This window comes from Numenius arquata, chromosome 1 (assembly GCF_964106895.1).
Source record: "Numenius arquata chromosome 1, bNumArq3.hap1.1, whole genome shotgun sequence".
In the NCBI taxonomy this organism is placed as follows: domain Eukaryota; kingdom Metazoa; phylum Chordata; class Aves; order Charadriiformes; family Scolopacidae; genus Numenius; species Numenius arquata.
In genome coordinates this window covers 39,442,366-39,460,063 of record NC_133576.1, presented here as the reverse complement: position 1 = coordinate 39,460,063, position 17,698 = coordinate 39,442,366, and the positions used below count along the sequence as shown (strand labels likewise).

General features: G+C 35.6%; 1 protein-coding gene across 1 annotated transcript in view; it reads left to right on the top strand.

The window, feature by feature from the left end:
- Positions 1-17,698, top strand: part of SYNJ1 (synaptojanin 1) — a 63,565-nt gene that overhangs the window by 36,691 nt on the left and 9,176 nt on the right. Inside the window, exons 18-28 of the mRNA XM_074159395.1 lie at positions 1,684-1,840; positions 2,192-2,309; positions 2,427-2,642; positions 3,487-3,565; positions 4,595-4,757; positions 5,372-5,578; positions 6,901-7,023; positions 7,642-7,680; positions 12,746-12,793; positions 14,484-14,522; positions 14,617-14,687. Coding sequence (XP_074015496.1) covers positions 1,684-1,840; positions 2,192-2,309; positions 2,427-2,642; positions 3,487-3,565; positions 4,595-4,757; positions 5,372-5,578; positions 6,901-7,023; positions 7,642-7,680; positions 12,746-12,793; positions 14,484-14,522; positions 14,617-14,687 — 1,260 coding nt within the window. The remainder of the gene's footprint in view (positions 1-1,683; positions 1,841-2,191; positions 2,310-2,426; positions 2,643-3,486; positions 3,566-4,594; positions 4,758-5,371; positions 5,579-6,900; positions 7,024-7,641; positions 7,681-12,745; positions 12,794-14,483; positions 14,523-14,616; positions 14,688-17,698) is intronic.

Sequence of the window (17,698 nt, the reverse complement as noted above, 5' to 3'; positions counted from 1 at the left end):
GAAAGCTTCAGATTTTAGATTTTTAGGGTTTCTTGGGAAGCAGCATGTAGCAATTAAAGGAATATTTGTAATTAATCAAATTTTGTGTGAAAATGTGTATTCTTTCTTTCCAGCTTTATGTGGGAATGCGGTAAATGATAAAATGAGAGACAACCCTCTGGTTTTAGTTTTGTCTGCTTGCCAGTACAGCAGTGTTTTTTTCTGAATTAGAGTACTCTTCCATTTGTGGAACAGGAGGAAAAACACTTAATAATTTTAATTTATTTTTTTTTTATAGCCCAGTTCATAGAAAAAAAGAGATGTATGTTCAGATAGGCAGACAGCAGGATTGTCCCTTAATATGACCACAACAAGAGAGGTGTAGAGGTCTTGGGGACACTTAACAGCAGTAATAAAGCTGGAAACTATCAGAATGTGAAAAAGACTCAAAATAGTTTCCTGACTGGGGAGAAGAAGGGATAATATTGCACTGTCAGGGTAATATTCCAGTATTTGGAAGCAGCTGGCTGGACAGTAGGGGTTATCAGCTGGCTAGCCGAGGGTAGTTCCATGGTTGTTGCATGTGGCTGTTAACCGGTGTATCTGCTGTTCAGGAAAGGCATTTACTTAGCAACTTTCCTTGTAAAAGTAGGTTAAGAAATAATTATCGAAGGCAAAGAAATTAATTGTCTCAGAGTTGCAGATCTTCTGACATTCTGATATTGACCTTCTGACATTGATTTTTTTATATTGACTGGATTTCAATTTATATTTCCAACAAGAAAAGCAGGCTAACCTGTCATTTGATGCAGACTTGACTATAAGATCTAAGTTAGATTTATATTTTACAGATGTCTGTTGTGAAGTAAGACTGCCCATACCAGATTAAACTCAAGACTGGATCTGGTTAACTAAAGGGTTTTAGCTTTTGTCTAGTTTAAACACTTAAGGAGCGAGCAAATCTCCTGGCCTTTTAGGGTCTTGTGTCAACTGGCTGTATCTGTTTATGTTGCAAAGTACCCAATGGATTTTCGATTCCTTTCAATTGGCTCCGTATCTCTAAATACCATGCATACTCTTGGTAGATAATTTCAGATAATATCTCTTTTTATTCTGTTTTCCTATTTGCTTGAGAAGAAATAGTGATATTACTTTCAGTTCATATTGAATTTCTTAAGGACTCTTTTTTTTTTTTTCTTTTTTTTTTTTTCTTTTTTTGTTTTTCCTTAACTCCTATTTATTTCTGGGGCATTTTGTGTCAGTTTGGGGGAATACTTTGCATGTTCAGATAGGTACATAAAATATAAACTTTATTTCCCAACTTTTGCTGACACATGAGCAACTAGCCAACTAATTCAAGTGCTGTGGACAGCATCCGTGTTCTGGATGACCTCAAGTTCTGAATGACATTGGAGGAATGGTAGGTTGCTCATGAGCCTGGGTCTAAAGATATACATGTTGACATATGTCTGTTTAACGATGATCTGTCTAGGTCACTACTTAGACTTAGGGGCAAATGCATAATGTTTTCAGCAGATAAAATTTGGAGAAGGATTCATATTATCAAATGACTTTTTTTTTTTTTCTTTTTTGAGATGTGTATGCAGGTTTTCACTGTTAGAAAAGAGAATTCTGATTAGTTTCAAGCTGTTTCCCATCTGTTCTGTCTTTTGGCGTGACACATAACTGCTTTGTTTCTTACAGATTTTTAGGGGATTTTTGGAAGGGAAAATAAATTTTGCTCCTACCTACAAATATGATCTGTTTTCTGATGACTATGACACCAGTGAAAAATGTCGCACACCGGCATGGACAGATCGTGTTCTTTGGAGAAGAAGGAAATGGCCTTTTGACCGATCAGGTTTGAGTGCTGCTTTAAATTGTTTAAAACATTATTTTATCTGGCTTATAGAATCCATTTAGTGACATTCACAGTGCCAGTGATTCTGAGCTTCTATCCTTGACTTTCTATGAGACAAAAAGCTTATAATAGCATTTGCAATAAATACAGTGACGCTGAACAAGAAGGATCAAGAATCAGATACCAGTTACTGATATTACAGTAGTTTAAAAGGAACTTCTGGGTTTTTTTTCTTTAAAACACTACGTTTTGGGTTAGTTTTTCTCTTTTTACATATAGCTTGTTTTTTAAAGCACATTCTTGCAATCACTGTGGTTTTTCCCCTTTTCTTTTCCTTAATATTGAATGTAGCTGAAGACCTGGATCTTCTGAACGCTAGTTTTCATGATGACAGTAATGTCCCTTATACATGGAATCCTGGTACTTTGTTGCACTACGGAAGAGCAGAGCTGAAGACATCCGATCATAGGTTTCACTTTTATTTTATACATTACTTCCTAATCGTGGAAGATTTAATATTCATGTTTATATATTTTGTTGCTCAGATACTCTGCTTATATGTTTTTCTCGTGCATTTTTTTCCAAGGCCTGTGGTTGCGTTGATTGACATTGACATATTCGAAATCGAAGCAGAAGAGAGGCAAAAAGTCTATAAGGAGGTGATCGCAATGCAAGGACCACCTGATGGTACTGTAATGGTCTCCATCAGAAGTTCTTCAGCAGAAGAAAACTATTTTGATGATAACTTGATTGATGATCTTCTTCAAAAATTTGCAAGCTATGGAGAAGTTATACTTATAAGGTTATAAAGACTTTTTATTTTTAATTTATGTTCCTCTTCATTGTTCCCACCTATTTCCCAAATAAAGTTACTTTCTTAGCAGGCATTTCAGTTATGACCTGCTTAATTTTTAAAATTTAGATTTCAACTTTAATATCTTTACAGTTGAAAATTACTTTTGCACGCCTGTATGTCTCAGTTTTCAGACTTAATTTTTCAAGATACTCTTTATTTTTGAGATTAAGTATCATACTGACTTTGTCAGAAATCAGTCAGATTTAAAATTTGTTAATTATGTAATTTGTAATTTTATACAAATTTTGTATTCTAAAATTAGGTTAGTAGCTTTAAATGAACTGAAACTGAAAGGATCCCTGTGAATGTTGCATTTTCACTAAGCTGTTAATTGAACTATAAGTGTTGTGGTATTTTGTTTGGTTTCTTTCGTTGGGGGGGGGGTGGGTGTGTGTTTTGGATTTTTGTTTGTTTGGATTTTTTTGGGTTTTTTTAGAAGACTAGGAGCATAATCCCAAGTCCATAGTGTGATGTAATGTGGAACACCTAATACAAATATATAACCTGTAGCCACACAATTGGTATTGAATGTGTGTAACTGTAGTCACGTAGTTTTTAAGAGGACAGTGCTTTTGCTGCGTGATATTTACCGGGTTCTCTTTTGCTTTATTTATTTTTTTGATTGCAAGGATACATTCAGTTAAAGCTTATTAGCCAACTGTGTATATATTAATGAACTTAAAATAATTCTTTTCCATCAAGTGAAACACTGAAAAGCCTTTAAGATAAGAGGCTTCAAAAGTTAGTTGGTAGGATAAAGTATTTTAATTGTTTCCAATGGACGTTGCAGGTTTGTGGAAGACAAGATGTGGGTAACGTTTTTGGAAGGAAGCTCTGCTTTGAATGTTATGAACTTGAATGGTACTGAGGTAATGTAAAAATTACTGAATTTTCGTATTGCAAAAGAAAATCCCAAATTTTTAAAGAATACTTGGGTGGGTTAGGTTTTTTGTTTGTTTCTTTTTTTTTAATTCTTAAAGGTTTTTCATGTTACATAACTAGACTGTTGCATCTTTTTTTTTTCTTTTTGATTTTGATAGCCACATAGCATTATGTTGAGTTTCAAAAACCAGCTGAGAGAAGTACTAAACAATTTGTTTTTATGAGGAAGACTGTTAGAGACAGGAAGATCCCATATTGAGGGGCATCTTCATCAAATCAGGGATTTTTAACTGTTTTTTTAATGGTTTAAAAAGCAGAGCTTTTACCTTGAGTTTGTAGTATGAACCAATTTGTCATATTTATAGCCTGCAATTATTTAAAATTCAGCACTTCTGTACTGAAATCACAAAAAAATGTCAAAAATTCAGCTCTCGTTGACTTCTGTAGGGCCAGTATTTAGTCTTTGTAAAAATTTTCATGTTCAAATTTTGACTGATCTATGTTCCTGTTAAGACTTAGATTCTGTAATGTGATGTTTGCAGATGGATCCTTGCATCTGCTGAGAGTTTCACTGACAGTCCGTGCAGAATAGGGGCTCAGTGTCATGTGTCAGTTTGCAGTTTGTCAGGCCTGCTGTTCTATCAGTCTCTAAAAAATTACTTCAGTCATTTATTAAGTCTGTTTTTCTTTACAAAGAGCAGTGTTTCTGTTGTAATGAAGAAACCAGAAAACTTTCTATTAACTGAAAAGGAAAAGCTTGAGAAAAGTAATTAGTTTTTCTTTAGAAAAATATTAAATAGTTGTAATTAACAGTTTAAACTACATAAATGTACTTAATTACCAAAATGAAGTGAAAAGAATAATTATTTTTGTGACGTGTCACTGTTTAGTCCCAGAAATTCTGATAACCTAATTTGTGATTTATTGTTTTTTTTCTTTTTAAATCTGGAATGCTGAATTTTAATGTTCCTGCTCTTAACAATTTCTGTTTTGTGCATACCTTTTTGGCAATTCAGCTACTAGGAAGGATCATAAACATAAGCTTGAAAAATCCAGATTGGATCAGAAGTTTGGAAGATGAAATGAATCTAGAGAAGATTAATATTGGGCTGCCTTCATCGACAAGCTCCACTTTGCTTTGTGAAGATGCTGAGGTTACTGCAGACTATGATATGGAAGGTTTGTTGAAATAAAGTATTCCTCATTTTGAAATGCTTAGAGTCCTAAATTACGTGGTTAATTTAATGCATATATCAATACTTTAACTTAACAAGTTTATGCCCATCTGAAACAGATAAATTAGAAATTTATTTATTTCTATTATTATTCTATTATTATTATTAGAAATTATTTATTTCCAACAGTATCTTTACAACTTGTTGGGCAGTGTCAGTTTGTACTGTATCTCTAGGTTTTACTGATTTGCTGACATTCCCTTTATTCTTCTCACTTTAATCTGTGACCTACCATCTCAGGGTCACTTCATTCAGGTAAATTTTACTGTTCGTGGAGACACCGTATAAGCAGGATATACACAACTTCCGAGTGCAAAGCAATTATTTTTTTGGAGTATTTTCAACTGGTTTGAATACATATGCATTCTTCATGTATAATTTTATGATTCAAGGATCATACTTTTGTTGTTTAGCTAATTCCTTGGAACTTGAGGGCTTTTTGCAGAAAATCCCATGCCCAGAATCAGTTTATAATTTCCCCACTTTTTAAAATAAGCAGCTATTGTTCCCTTTATTTTATATGTTTTTTCTTTTTTTGGGGTGGGGTTTGTTATATAGGAGACATCGATGACTACAGTGCTGAAGTAGAAGAAATCCTTCCTCAGCATCTACAGCCAACTTCAAGCTCTGGTCTTGGAACCTCCCCAAGCTCTTCACCGCGTTCCAGTCCCTGTCAATCCCCTACGCTGTCAGATGGACCTACGATCCCAGTGAGACCAAGCCGAGCACCTACAAAAACTCCTGGACCACCCATTTCCACACACAGTGTGTATTACTTTGTTCAACTCCCTCTATTACTACTATACAATTTGGCAGCTGTACGGCCCAGTGGTAGAATACTACTTTATAAATTATTTTTAATAGAGCTTTCAGATTAATATAAAAGGCTATTCTTGTCATTATCTAGCACTTTACGCATATGTGGCCTTGGGCAAATCACTTCATTCTTTGTGTCTTGGTTTCCCTAATGGGCAGTGGAAGTGCTTTGTTTCCTGAGTCTTATTTAGTACACTGTCCACTGATCTATGCTGCTGCAAACTACTTAACTTGCTCTAGTTTTTTAGCATTTCTTAATGAAAGAGGCAGCTCAAAAAGTTATGTGATTAATAAGCTAAGCTGATTAGTTTGAAACCTTTCTTCAAGAATGCCTATAAATACTTAAAGGGTGGGTGTCAAGAGGATGGGGCCAGTCTTTTTTCAGTGGTGCCCAGTGACAGGTCAAGAGGAAATGGGCACAAACTTGAACATAAGAAGCTCCATCTAAACATGAGGAGGAACTTCCTTACTTTGAGGGTAGCAGAGCACTGGAATTAGGCTGCCCAGAGAGGTGGTGGAGGCTCCGTCTCTGGAGACATTCAAAACCTGCCTGGACATGTTCCTCTGCAACCTGCTCTAGGTGGACCTACATTGGCAGGGGAGCTGGACAAGATGATCTCCAGAGGTCCCTTCCAACCCCATATCATTCTGTGATTGTGTTGCAATGTGTCAGTATAATCTGAGTTCGCTTTAGTCATAGTCTTCAAATACAGCCCATTTCAATTAATGTCCCTATCAGCTGTAATATGTAAATTTAATCAGCCAGTTTATAAATTGGGTGCATAATATGAAAGCTTCTGTTTAAACACAACTTTGTTTCAGTGATAAAGTGGACATCTAGAATTACAGTGTTTGTAATAGCTTCCAGAACAGTTTATTCCAATGTAATTTGGAGTAATTTTACAAAGACTGCTAAAATGCCTCTGGAATTCCCCTTGCAACATTTTTCTAGAGCACTTAGTTCATAGATTAGCATCAAAATCAACATTTGGAACTCTGCAATTTTTAAGAACGTTTAGGATTCCATGAAAAGCATATACTGATTAAAGCACATAAGACAAAAATCTTGGTTTAGAAAATCTGCTTGTTTTCACCATTGGTTTATTCGTCTTGTTTCCTCTCTCTCAAAACCTTTTGTGTCATTGTTTCCAGGGCTGGGGACTGACTGTCCTCTCTGTGAAAATAACTTGCTATTAGAAAAGCTCTACTGTGATTAGAATGTACAAGTGATTAATTTTTGCATTGTTTTCTGTCCTGTTCTCCAGCTGAAGTTCAGCTTGGTACCCAGCAGAAAGAGTCTTCTCAGAGCTTGGAGCCTAAGCGTCCTCCGCCACCTCGTCCTGTTGCTCCTCCTGCACGCCCTGCTCCACCGCAGAGGCCACCTCCACCATCAGGTAATGCAGTGATGTATATCAGGAGGTCAGGAATATTTTGTTTCAAGTCTGTGAGATGAGCTTTGAAGTTCCATGCCCAAACTACCTATAATATTGTTGGTTTGGGGCTCGATGGAACATACCAGTTTTTCACTAAAATGTTTAGTTGATAAATTTAATAGCAATACCAGCATGGGAAATAACAGCATTTTTCAGTACCATTTAAATATTTTTGGCTTGCTTAGTGAATAAGTTTTAAAATTTTTATAAACTTATTTTCACAGTTTAAAAATGTGGGGTTCCTACAGCAACGTTTACTCCACATTTTCATTTTTATAGCATCTTCATTTTTTAAATAGAAGATAAATAATCTTGTGCATTCATTGATTTATATTCCTTTAATTTTGGCATCAGTATGTATGCATTTTATCATGTCTGAGTTTTTAATGTAGAGTTCATCTGGATCATCTGAAAATGTAAACAATTGAGCACTAAGAAACTGGATGTTCAGAAGCATATGGGCAACATAGTTACTAACAAACTGACCCTTGTCATTTTTAACTGTCTCATTCTTTTTCTTCCCTCTTACTGTACTGATATTTTTCATTATTGCTGCATTCATTTCTTAAATACTGTAAGGCGGTAGGAGTCCTGCACCTGCTAGAAAAGAATTTGGAGGTAATGATTTTAATTGTTTTCAATATGACTACGTAGCAAAACTACTATGGTGGTCTGTTGTGACAGTACTTAATATGTTGATGTCCAAAGGTATAAAAATCTGTAATTCTTAAAGATCAATGTAATTCCTTTCTCAGGGCTTGTATCCTCTTCTGAATTATGTTTGCCTTTTTAGTGAAAAAATATGTCTCCAGAAGTTGGTACATTATAGTCAGACAGAGTAAAATTGTTCCAGGTTTTTCTTACTTTGTCCCGGTCAAATATACCCCACTAATTTTTCTGTGAAAGCAGAAACTTGTCTTTAGTTGTGAAAAGGCTACCTTTTCTTCCTCACAGTCCACGACAAAGAGCGTTGTAAAATGGATTGTGATTGTAGCTACTTGCAGTGATTATCCATTAATTAAATGCTCAAGTTGAAACTACTGCTGGTCTGGCCCAGTTTCCCCCGGATGATTAACAGAGAGCTCAAAATCACTAAGCTATATTTGTCTCTAAGATGAACACTAACATACAGGTAGTTTATTTTCTGTTTCCAAGTCTGAAACGTGGTCTTAAGTCCTTCCTAGAGAGATGAAACATCCTCCATAGTTCTTGGAACCAGCACGTAACTCAGAAACACAAACTTAGCAAAAAAATTTATTCAGTTACTTTGAAGGCACTGGAGAGCTACAGGTCTTTACAAAATAACAAAATCCTGAAAGAATTCCCCCCTAATTCCTTCCCTTTTGATAATGCTGATGGCCTTATCAAGCCTTCAGGCTAGTTTTGTTTTTTTCCAGCTTGATCTGCTTTTGCATGTAATAATGACTCACGTGTTCTCAAAAGTGCTTCCTCTTGAAACTAATCTTTGTCCTTCTTTGTTGCACACTTCATAGGTGAGCTGTCCTGCTTGGACTTAAATCAGCTCATTAATACGTAGGATAGAGTGAGGGTAGTTAGTGCCTGTGAAATAGTTTCTTAATGGCTCTCCATACACTGCCACTCAGTTGGTAGTGTTTTTTGAGAAAGTAATTCAAAAGTTTTGAGCAATCTCAGAAAATAAGTAGACTATTTTACGTAGTACATAGATATTAGCTAACTGATTCTGATGTTGGGCAGAGATGTGCGTGGCTTTTAGATACTGTTGAGGGGAGGAGGTTATACCAACGGCACAATATTTCGGTTTAGTTAAAATGCAGACATTTTAGAAAATAGCCAGTTTATACATAATGCACAAGATATGAGATTTAATTCATTGTACTGCTTCAGTCCTATATAGTTTTATGTGTACTGACACAATCCTGTTTGCCTAGTTTGTCTCAATTGTGCAAAGACCAGCTTTCTTCTTTTACCCTCTTTCCCACCATGGCTTTCCATAAAGAATTGTAGCTTGCATAAAAAGCAAGTTTTATGCAATCTATTAAAAGAGATTGTAATATATTTTTTTCATATATTATTCTGACCTAGAGCTCATCTCGCCACTTTTTCTCTCTTCGTCATTTTCCAGTCATGGCATACATTTATAAGGCATAGTGCTTTGCTCTTCAGCGGTACCTGAGCTCAGCTCTGAGCAAGCTAGCACAGGACTGGAAGCAGTATAAATGTCAGAGTGTGTTACTATGCCTGGGGAAATGGCATCTGTTTCTCTTATCCAGAACGAAGGCTCCTAAAGCACTGTGAGAACATCTCTGTGTACTGTAAAAGTGTATTAAACTGTGGTTTTAGACTTCTGTAGCACGTGCAAAGTGACACTTGATCATATCTTTAAAATGTTGTGCATTTTAAATGTTACTTTCTTCTTTTCCCCCCATGCGTTTTAGCCTTTTTTTCTGGGTGCTTCACTCCTTCAGTGCCCATAACATTTCTTCTAATGGCTCAGTATGCTTCGAAGATAGAAGCAGGATTTTGGCATCTTAAGTTTGTTTTAGAGTTTGATCATAATTTATCTCAGAAGTAACTCAGAATTCAAGGAAACAGGAGGTTGCAAAGTTTCCTTGTTTTCGCTTGCTAATGCAAAAGATTTCTAAGATGATTTTATAAGCTCTCAGTTTTTTTATAGTTAAAAATTAAAATATTGCACTTTGTTTACCAAAGATTTTTTTAAATACATTACAGAGTAAATTCTTACACAACATTCAAAATTATAAAGGCTGCTAATTGTCAATTACTTGAATTTAAAAATTACTGTTTGTTTGGGGGCTTTTTCCCTTTAATAATATTAGTCAGGCTTTTCCTGATCGATGCAGGAAAGGCTTATAGTTTTCTTTTATCATTGTTTTAAACTGTTAAAATGGTGTTAAGATTGAGAGAATGCACAATATTTTCAGTATATGCAATAATTTGGGTAAAATGCATTACACTTTCACTGTGATTATCCTCCAAATAAATATAGTAAACTTAGAAAGTACAGTAATAAAGTTGACATTAAAAGAAATGCAAGTATGTTAAGCTATGAAAAAAGCTTAAATACATGCACCCAAGCAGCAAGTACTCACTAGTGTATGCTGGTATTTATTGTCACACATCAAACTTAGCCTTGCAAGAACCATTCAACATCTTTGTAGCTTTTGCAGGGCAGAGTTCAGGTTGTTTGGGTGCATTAGGTTATGGCAGTAGTTTTGAAAAAGCTTTTTGTTGTTGGTTGGTTTGGGTTTTGTGGATTTTTTTTTTTAATATGAAGAGGAGCACCTTTCTTCTTTTCTTACTGAGGAAGGAATGTTCAGTAATGGAGGAAACAAGAAGCCTTAATGCTGAAACAGTAAATATGTTCAATATGTTCAAAAAAAAGTATGTTCAAATAGCTGAATGGCCTAGATTTCATATACACACACACGCAGAGACATGCACGTGTGCACATATATGCACATTTTACTTTATAAGAATTTGGGGTTGCTTTATTTTCCATTAAGCTAATGTGTAAATGTAATCTTTGCAAAACATGTAGTTCCGTCTAAAAGATGTCAGGGCATAAGTTACAGGTTGTTTCTGTATAAATCCAACTCCTTTCCTTAAAATATTATTTAAAACAAGTATGTGATATCTTTACTTGCAAAATACTGTTTGAAACAGATTTCAAGCTATATACAGACTATATAGTAACAGTTTAAAATGATACCCAAAAAATGTTTCGGGTTCAAATGTACATTTTTCACTGTCTTTAAGATTAAAATCTCCTTATAACACCAATTGTGATAGCATTATCACAGCACTGTAATTTTGCTTTATTGCTGTTGAAGAGTATTGTTAGTAAGTGAAATTTGGGGGATTTGACCTTTATGCCCTTTCCCATATAATGAAAATTTTTTAATTTGCAAAACCTTTTTAAATCCTGTACAGAAGTCTTCCTCTGTGTGGTGCACCAACATAGGAACATGTCTATGTGCAGTGGTCAAAGAGGTTCTCTGCCTTCCTACTCCTAATGGAGTTGACTTTATTAATCATCTTGCATAAAACAAGATTTGCTTAACAAGAGCATCCTGAAAATACCTATTCAAAGCACAGGCTGAGTTGAGCTATGGGAAGAGAAAGTGCAGAACATCTGTGAAATGAACAGGCTAGTTCCCTGCTCTTAGAGAGGTTTTATTGTGTCTTATTTCCATTAATACTCTGAAATGAACAGTTAGCTTTATGTCTCTGTAACCACAGAGGGTTCAGAGGAGTGTCCTGTACTCTGCTGGGCTGCTCTCCACCTCCCTTTATTTTCCTCCAGTTAGCAGGTAGGCTTCTCATAGCCTATGGGTTACCACTTTCTTTTGTCCCCCAGGATTCCTCTGGGTTGCATGGGAGAAGGGCAGAGCTAGTACCTGAAAGCCTGTTCTCAGGCAGTGCTTTCTTCCTGTGCCCCTTCCTTACAAACACTGTCCATCCCTCCTCAGTGCTGCTTCTCTCACAGGGAAGTTCACTGTCAGAAACTTTGGCGATGGAAATCTAAGGCTAATTGGCAGAGTCTGGAACTCACCCAGAATATGCAACATATGCCAGTATTTAACATCTTTGAACCAGATGTTCAGCAAAACCAGAGATTTGACATCTCTGGATATATTCACATACCAGCCTCATCTGCAACCTTCACTCTTCCTACTCTGAGTGACACCTCCACCCATATCTGACAAAATTCACAGCACTCTTTCCAGATCATAGAGAGCTCCTGAGCAGATACCACACATTGGCACATGATGAGAAAGCATGAGGCTGTGTCATCGCTAAGGCAAAAGTTGCTTTTAAGGTAGGCTTCTTGAACACTGGCTCCCTTTCCTTCCTCTATACTTGAGCCGCTCCAGAGTTGCCAGATATTGCTGTTACTTATTCCTATGCGCATGCCTTAAGGATTTCTCCTTGCATACCGTCTCTAGTGTTATCTATGTCCTGCCATGTTTTTACCATACAATTTTATGGACCCAGTATATGCTTGATCATCTTACAGAAATAAAATAATTCAGCATGGTTATGCATGATTGAAAATCTTCTGTCTTTCAATATGAACTGTAACATTTACTGTGCACCAGCTGGTACAGCTTTCCCAAGTACAGAGTGCTGCTTGGAGATAATTTAATGATATGATTCTGTAGGATACAATATATTAGAAAATAAATGGGAAACTTAATTATTTCATAAACTTGCTTATTCATATGTAGTCTGGGCAGAAACTTACTACAATAGTATTCTCCTGAATTACAGGAAGCAGACTTAATGTTGCAGGGTATAACTGATGTACATTTTCAAGTGTTTGGGTATAGACATGCGCTCTGCTTGAGGAGAATTTCAAGACTGACTTTTAATATCATTCTGAATTTTAAAAAGTTTGTGGAGAGTGAATACTGAAGAAATGAAATTCTCTTCCAACTGTAATGTAAAATTGAAATAATCACACGTTTCTAAACATGATCATACTTGCTCATCTCTAACTCATATCAGTCTGATTTCCCCGTGCTGCTGCAAACAGTTATCTCCTACAAATAACTAAAGTCTAGCTAGACCATTTTTAAATTATGTAAAGCTGTCTTCTGGCAGTGTTCTTTCTGGTTTTACTTTCTCAATCTACTGCTTTTCTTATGCAATGTACAGCTTCTCTTCTTTCTCTGAAAAGGTCTTGGAGCTCCTCCCAGTCCTGGGGTAGCTAGGAGAGAAGTAGAAGGTAACATAACAATTTTTGTATTCTAGAAATGGATTTCTAATTTAATACCCGAGTAATATTATTGCCCTTGTGATACTAAAGGTGGTTTCATGAAGGTATTTATTGTGAAGAATCTTTTTTCTTTTATTTAATGTAGTTTTCAGACAGGCAAGTTGCTCGCTGCTTTACATTGATGGTGTAAATTGTTATAGAAGGCAGTCTTAATTTATGAAAAACAAAGTGAAAACTTAGACTGCACTAACCAAGAATACTTTGACTCTCAGATGAAGCTGTAACTGACTGATTGCTAGAGTAAATACTATTCCTGTAACCAAATCGGGAATCCAGAAAGCCTAGTTTTTCCATATAGAACATCTGTTCATATATTTTGGGGAGAGAAACTTCTATTTAAATAATTTAGCCTGTAATTTAATATTTTTTATCACTTCCTAAAGAGCTGTATGTACAAAATACAGTGTATGTATTTTCGTTTTGGTGCCTAAATGCATGTGACATACATTTATGAGAAGCATCTCTCTTGCATTATTCCAGTTGGAGTATGTATATATAGCACTGAATGGGTCCTGTTTTAGCCATGCTAGTGGAGTCATGGGTTTGGGTTTCTTCTTATTCCCTCAGGAATGTGACCCTTTGTAGCAAATACAGGTATCGCAGTGAAAGTCCTAATATAGTCACAATCAAGATGCCCTCCTGTATACTACAATTAATTTTGGCTATACTGCTGGTTCATTTTTCTAAATTGGCAAAATCACTATATGCATAGAATAGTTCAGGTTGGAAGGGACCTCTCGTGGTTATCTAGTCCAACCCCCTGCTCTAAGTAGGGTAAACTGGTGCCATCATCTTCAGGGGTACGAGTTGCATTACTGAGAACTGTACCCAGAAACCCATTCTAACTGTTTCTAAGCGAGCAGGGTTGTCTGACAACTGGAAGTCAACTTGATAAACTAAGTATCTTATGTACCACAGAGTATTCCTTCCAGTTTCTGTAACTGACATGGTGATTTTACCTTCCTGGGACATAGGCAACAGAAACACAAGCCAGAATCATAAACTTCTTTGCCTGTTAGAAATTGTGCACTTTTCTGAGGTAAAGGTAATTTTTTTCGTATCTTGCACTTCACAACTTGAATGTTGCATACAAGGTTGTCATTAGCATCAGCGTGTAAATGTTGAGGTTGGTGCTGTAATATATTTATCCATAAACAAAGAGAGTAGGTTCAGGAACTTTGGCATAGACTCTGCAGGTTGCTGAATCGTGTATAATTACAGATGTGCTCTTCTGATCACATGATTTTTTGAATCAGTATGTTACATAAGTTCTCTTTGTTTTAAAGACTGCTGTTAGAATATCTGCAGAATATGCTACAACAGAAAACAACTACGTCTAGCACGATTGAGAACACAGGGTACCTGTACAAGTGGGCGTCTTTAGCTTGTAACCAATAGGAGGTCATTTGACTTAATTTGTAATTAGAAGGGTCAAATTACTTCATGTGTGCTGTGGGATAAGAGTGTACTAGAGTAACAGCTTAGTTGATGGTTAGACTTTAATACGTAACAACTTTAAAATAAATCACTAATGTCTTTTTGCTCCCATTTCCATTAGTGATAATGTACCATTACCGTATAATACCCATTTGTAGCTTATCTAACAAAGATAATCTAATTTTTTTTTCATGCTTCAAAGCACAAAAAAGCCCTGGAACACAAAGAAAAGATAACTTAGGTAATACAGATACATGCTTTGTACTAATTATAATACAGAAATAAATTGATTTTGAAAGATGTTCTAAGTCAGCGATCTCTAATATCTGTTCCAGTTCGTAATCAGCCTCCACCTTCAACTGGAATTTCAAGCACAGGAACTGCTGGATATGGTACAACCAGACCGGTAGGTGTTCTGTCTTAAAATAATTTTCCTCCTAAGTTTCTACAGTTTATTACACTGCCAGTGGGTTTCTGTAATTTGTAACAGATGTAAGAAAACTTCAAAACTTACTAATCATTTTACAGCTTATATGAGTTAGTTCCCACAGCAATTCTTGTCGACTAAAAATATTTCAGAATATATATACTGGACATGACTTTATTAATAGTTTTGCACTCTATGCAGTCACTTTACAGGCTCCCAAATAATACCATATTTACATCCACTTTCAAATAACTGCAATCTTACTCTTTGTATTATATGTTCCTGTTGACTACGTTGGTGATTTGGTATGATGAGATGTGTTATCTTCTGTGCTGAAATGTATATCCTGATAGCAGTGAATTGCTTGCAGGCAGTTAATGTATTATATTGTTGATATATAAGCAGTTGGTGTATTATATTGCTGATTACTTGGTGTGTAATAGAATTTTGTACCTTGTTTTGAAAAATAATTTTGATAAGGTCTTCATGTAAAAGTGAAACATTCAACTATTTCAATGAAACATTCAACAAACCTTAGTTCTGCATTTTGTTCTTTATTTGTGGAACTGAGCTGAAGGAACTGAATGAAGGATTTATGGGCACTTGAATGCTTCACTACAAGCAAGAAATCAAGAGATGGGAGACATCTGCCTTATTTCTCTTAATAGCAGCAAATAGGAGCCTTGCATTAGGGAAGGAGAAAGTGTTTTAATAGCTATAGGTCTTCTTAAAGAATGACTAAGAAATGGTATTGTTTGTTAATTGATAATTCTTTAGACTGTGCAGCATATTTCTGAGAGAATTTTTGCAGCAGCATGAAGGACTTGTCTTTCTATATCTACATCAGCCACAGTATTTGTGCTTACTTTGTTCCCTCTGCTGTGGCATTTCCAGGCTCTTTAACTTAGATCATACCTCTTTGTACCTGGACATCTCATAGACTAAAAAGTAGCAAAAGTTGTCTCTTTCTTACCAGTTTCTTGGTCTTTAGGGAACTTTGTTTTCTTTGTCTAAGGCATTTCTCATTGGGGTAATGTTCACAATGACACTGACAGGATGGAGAACACAGATACAAGTCTTGAGTAAGGCTGAAAAGCATTCTGCTTGCATCAATGTCAGTGGGATAGATACTGATGAGGTTTCTGAAATATCTACAAATCTGGCACCTCTTTAATGCTGTATCTTTCTTTCAGATAAAGTGATAGACCAGTTGTTGCAAATGACAGAGAGAGAATGTGTGAAGAAACCATTACAATAAAGAGGCAGTTAACCACAAGAGTTTAAGTTAAATCCATAGAAATTTGCTTTATAAAAGGTTGTAGAGTCCTTTTCCACCTTTTAAATGAGCAAGAAAAAAAAAAAGCATCGCCAGCTGTGCAGAGATATTGGAGTTCTTGTAGAGTTTGAGTTGTACCTTACTGCTATTGCTATTTCTTTTGTACTCTTGTACAGTATTGAAACTACTGAAAACTACTGTTGAAAGCCAACACCGAAATAACTTTTTGCTGATCCATTTTTCTCAAATAGATTGATTGTCACAGTGAACAGTCCTTGATCCTTTTTTGTTATTTTCCTAGAAACATAAAATGCCCTCTTCTAAAATTTGGGTAAAGAAAACCTGGTAAACACAGGAAAGAATGTATTCATTTATCACCATGTGCCTCACTTTTTTTTTTTTCCCTCCACTTTTTTTTTTTTTTTTGGTAAACTGAAGCCAGCACAGGATTTTCCATTTCTAAATCAAAATAATTCAATAAAAAAAAAATCTGGTGTACAGAAGAGACTCCACCAGTATCTTGGAACTGGCACAAGTGCAAAAATTTTTGTAGATATGAACAAGATAGGAAAAAAAAAGTAGTACTGTTCTCTTGTGCTATGTTTCTTAGCACCCAGGCTGGACTACAGTTAGAGCTGCTTACCCGTTTCCAGAAAGGACCATGGTACTGCAATTGCCAGCATAATTTCATAATTTAACAAGACAAAGCTGACTGCATCTCTTCTTTTGCAGATATTGAGATTTTCTTTAAAACAAAAAAATCCAAATAGAGCAAAACTACAACAAACTAAACAAACAAAGGCAGTAGAAGGTCTGAAAAAAACATCTCCTAAGATCTTCTTGGCTTTTCAAGCCTTAGCTTAACCCTTGTTTGGATTTCCTAACTCACGTTGCTGCTTTCTTTGTTCTCGGGTTGTTTTTTGGGCAGCATTTCAAGGATTTCAGGACCAGGGACAGTAGCCACGGCAGCCACTGCTCCCCACTGAGTGGTTCTGAAGGATTATTTTAGAATTCCTTTCTGTTTCTTTTCTGTTCCTTTTAATTATTTTTTTTTTTTTTAATACATTTTGGCATTTAATCCAATCATCCTTTTTCCCACTTTCAGAATATTCAAAGAAATGACAAAATGCATCTTGGCATTTTGGGGAAGATAGATATTTCAGAGGTTAGGTGGTTTAACGCATTTAGAAAGTTGCTAAAGGGATTTAGCCAAGCATAATGAATCAGATGTTATACAAAGTCTTCGAAGTAGAGTACATACATACAGTAAAAGAAAATCAAGGATGATACTTGTTTTGTAGTGGTGAAGTTTCTTTCCTTGTTTTTAAATCATGTTTGTGTAGAGAGTTGTGTAACAGGGTTTGCTCTGAAAACCGTTTCTAGAACATCCACTGTTACTAAGATTTTGTCAGAATATAGCAAGTACACAAAATTAGAGTGGAAACAAATCTTAAAAACTATCTTGCCTCATGATCTTTTTTGTTTTGCTGGATTTTTTTTTTTCCCCTGAAATCTAGCATTTTTATTCTAATGCTTTATATTCGGCTTTCAAGTGTGGTGTTTGTAATTTACTCAGCTTCAGTTGTAATCTCGAATAGTGTTCTATTTCTCATTAAATACTGATGTACACTTTTAAATTTTGTTTTATGAGAGCAATTCTCTTCCCAGCATACGAACTTCTATTCCAACAAGTTTGGGAAGATACCAGCCTTCA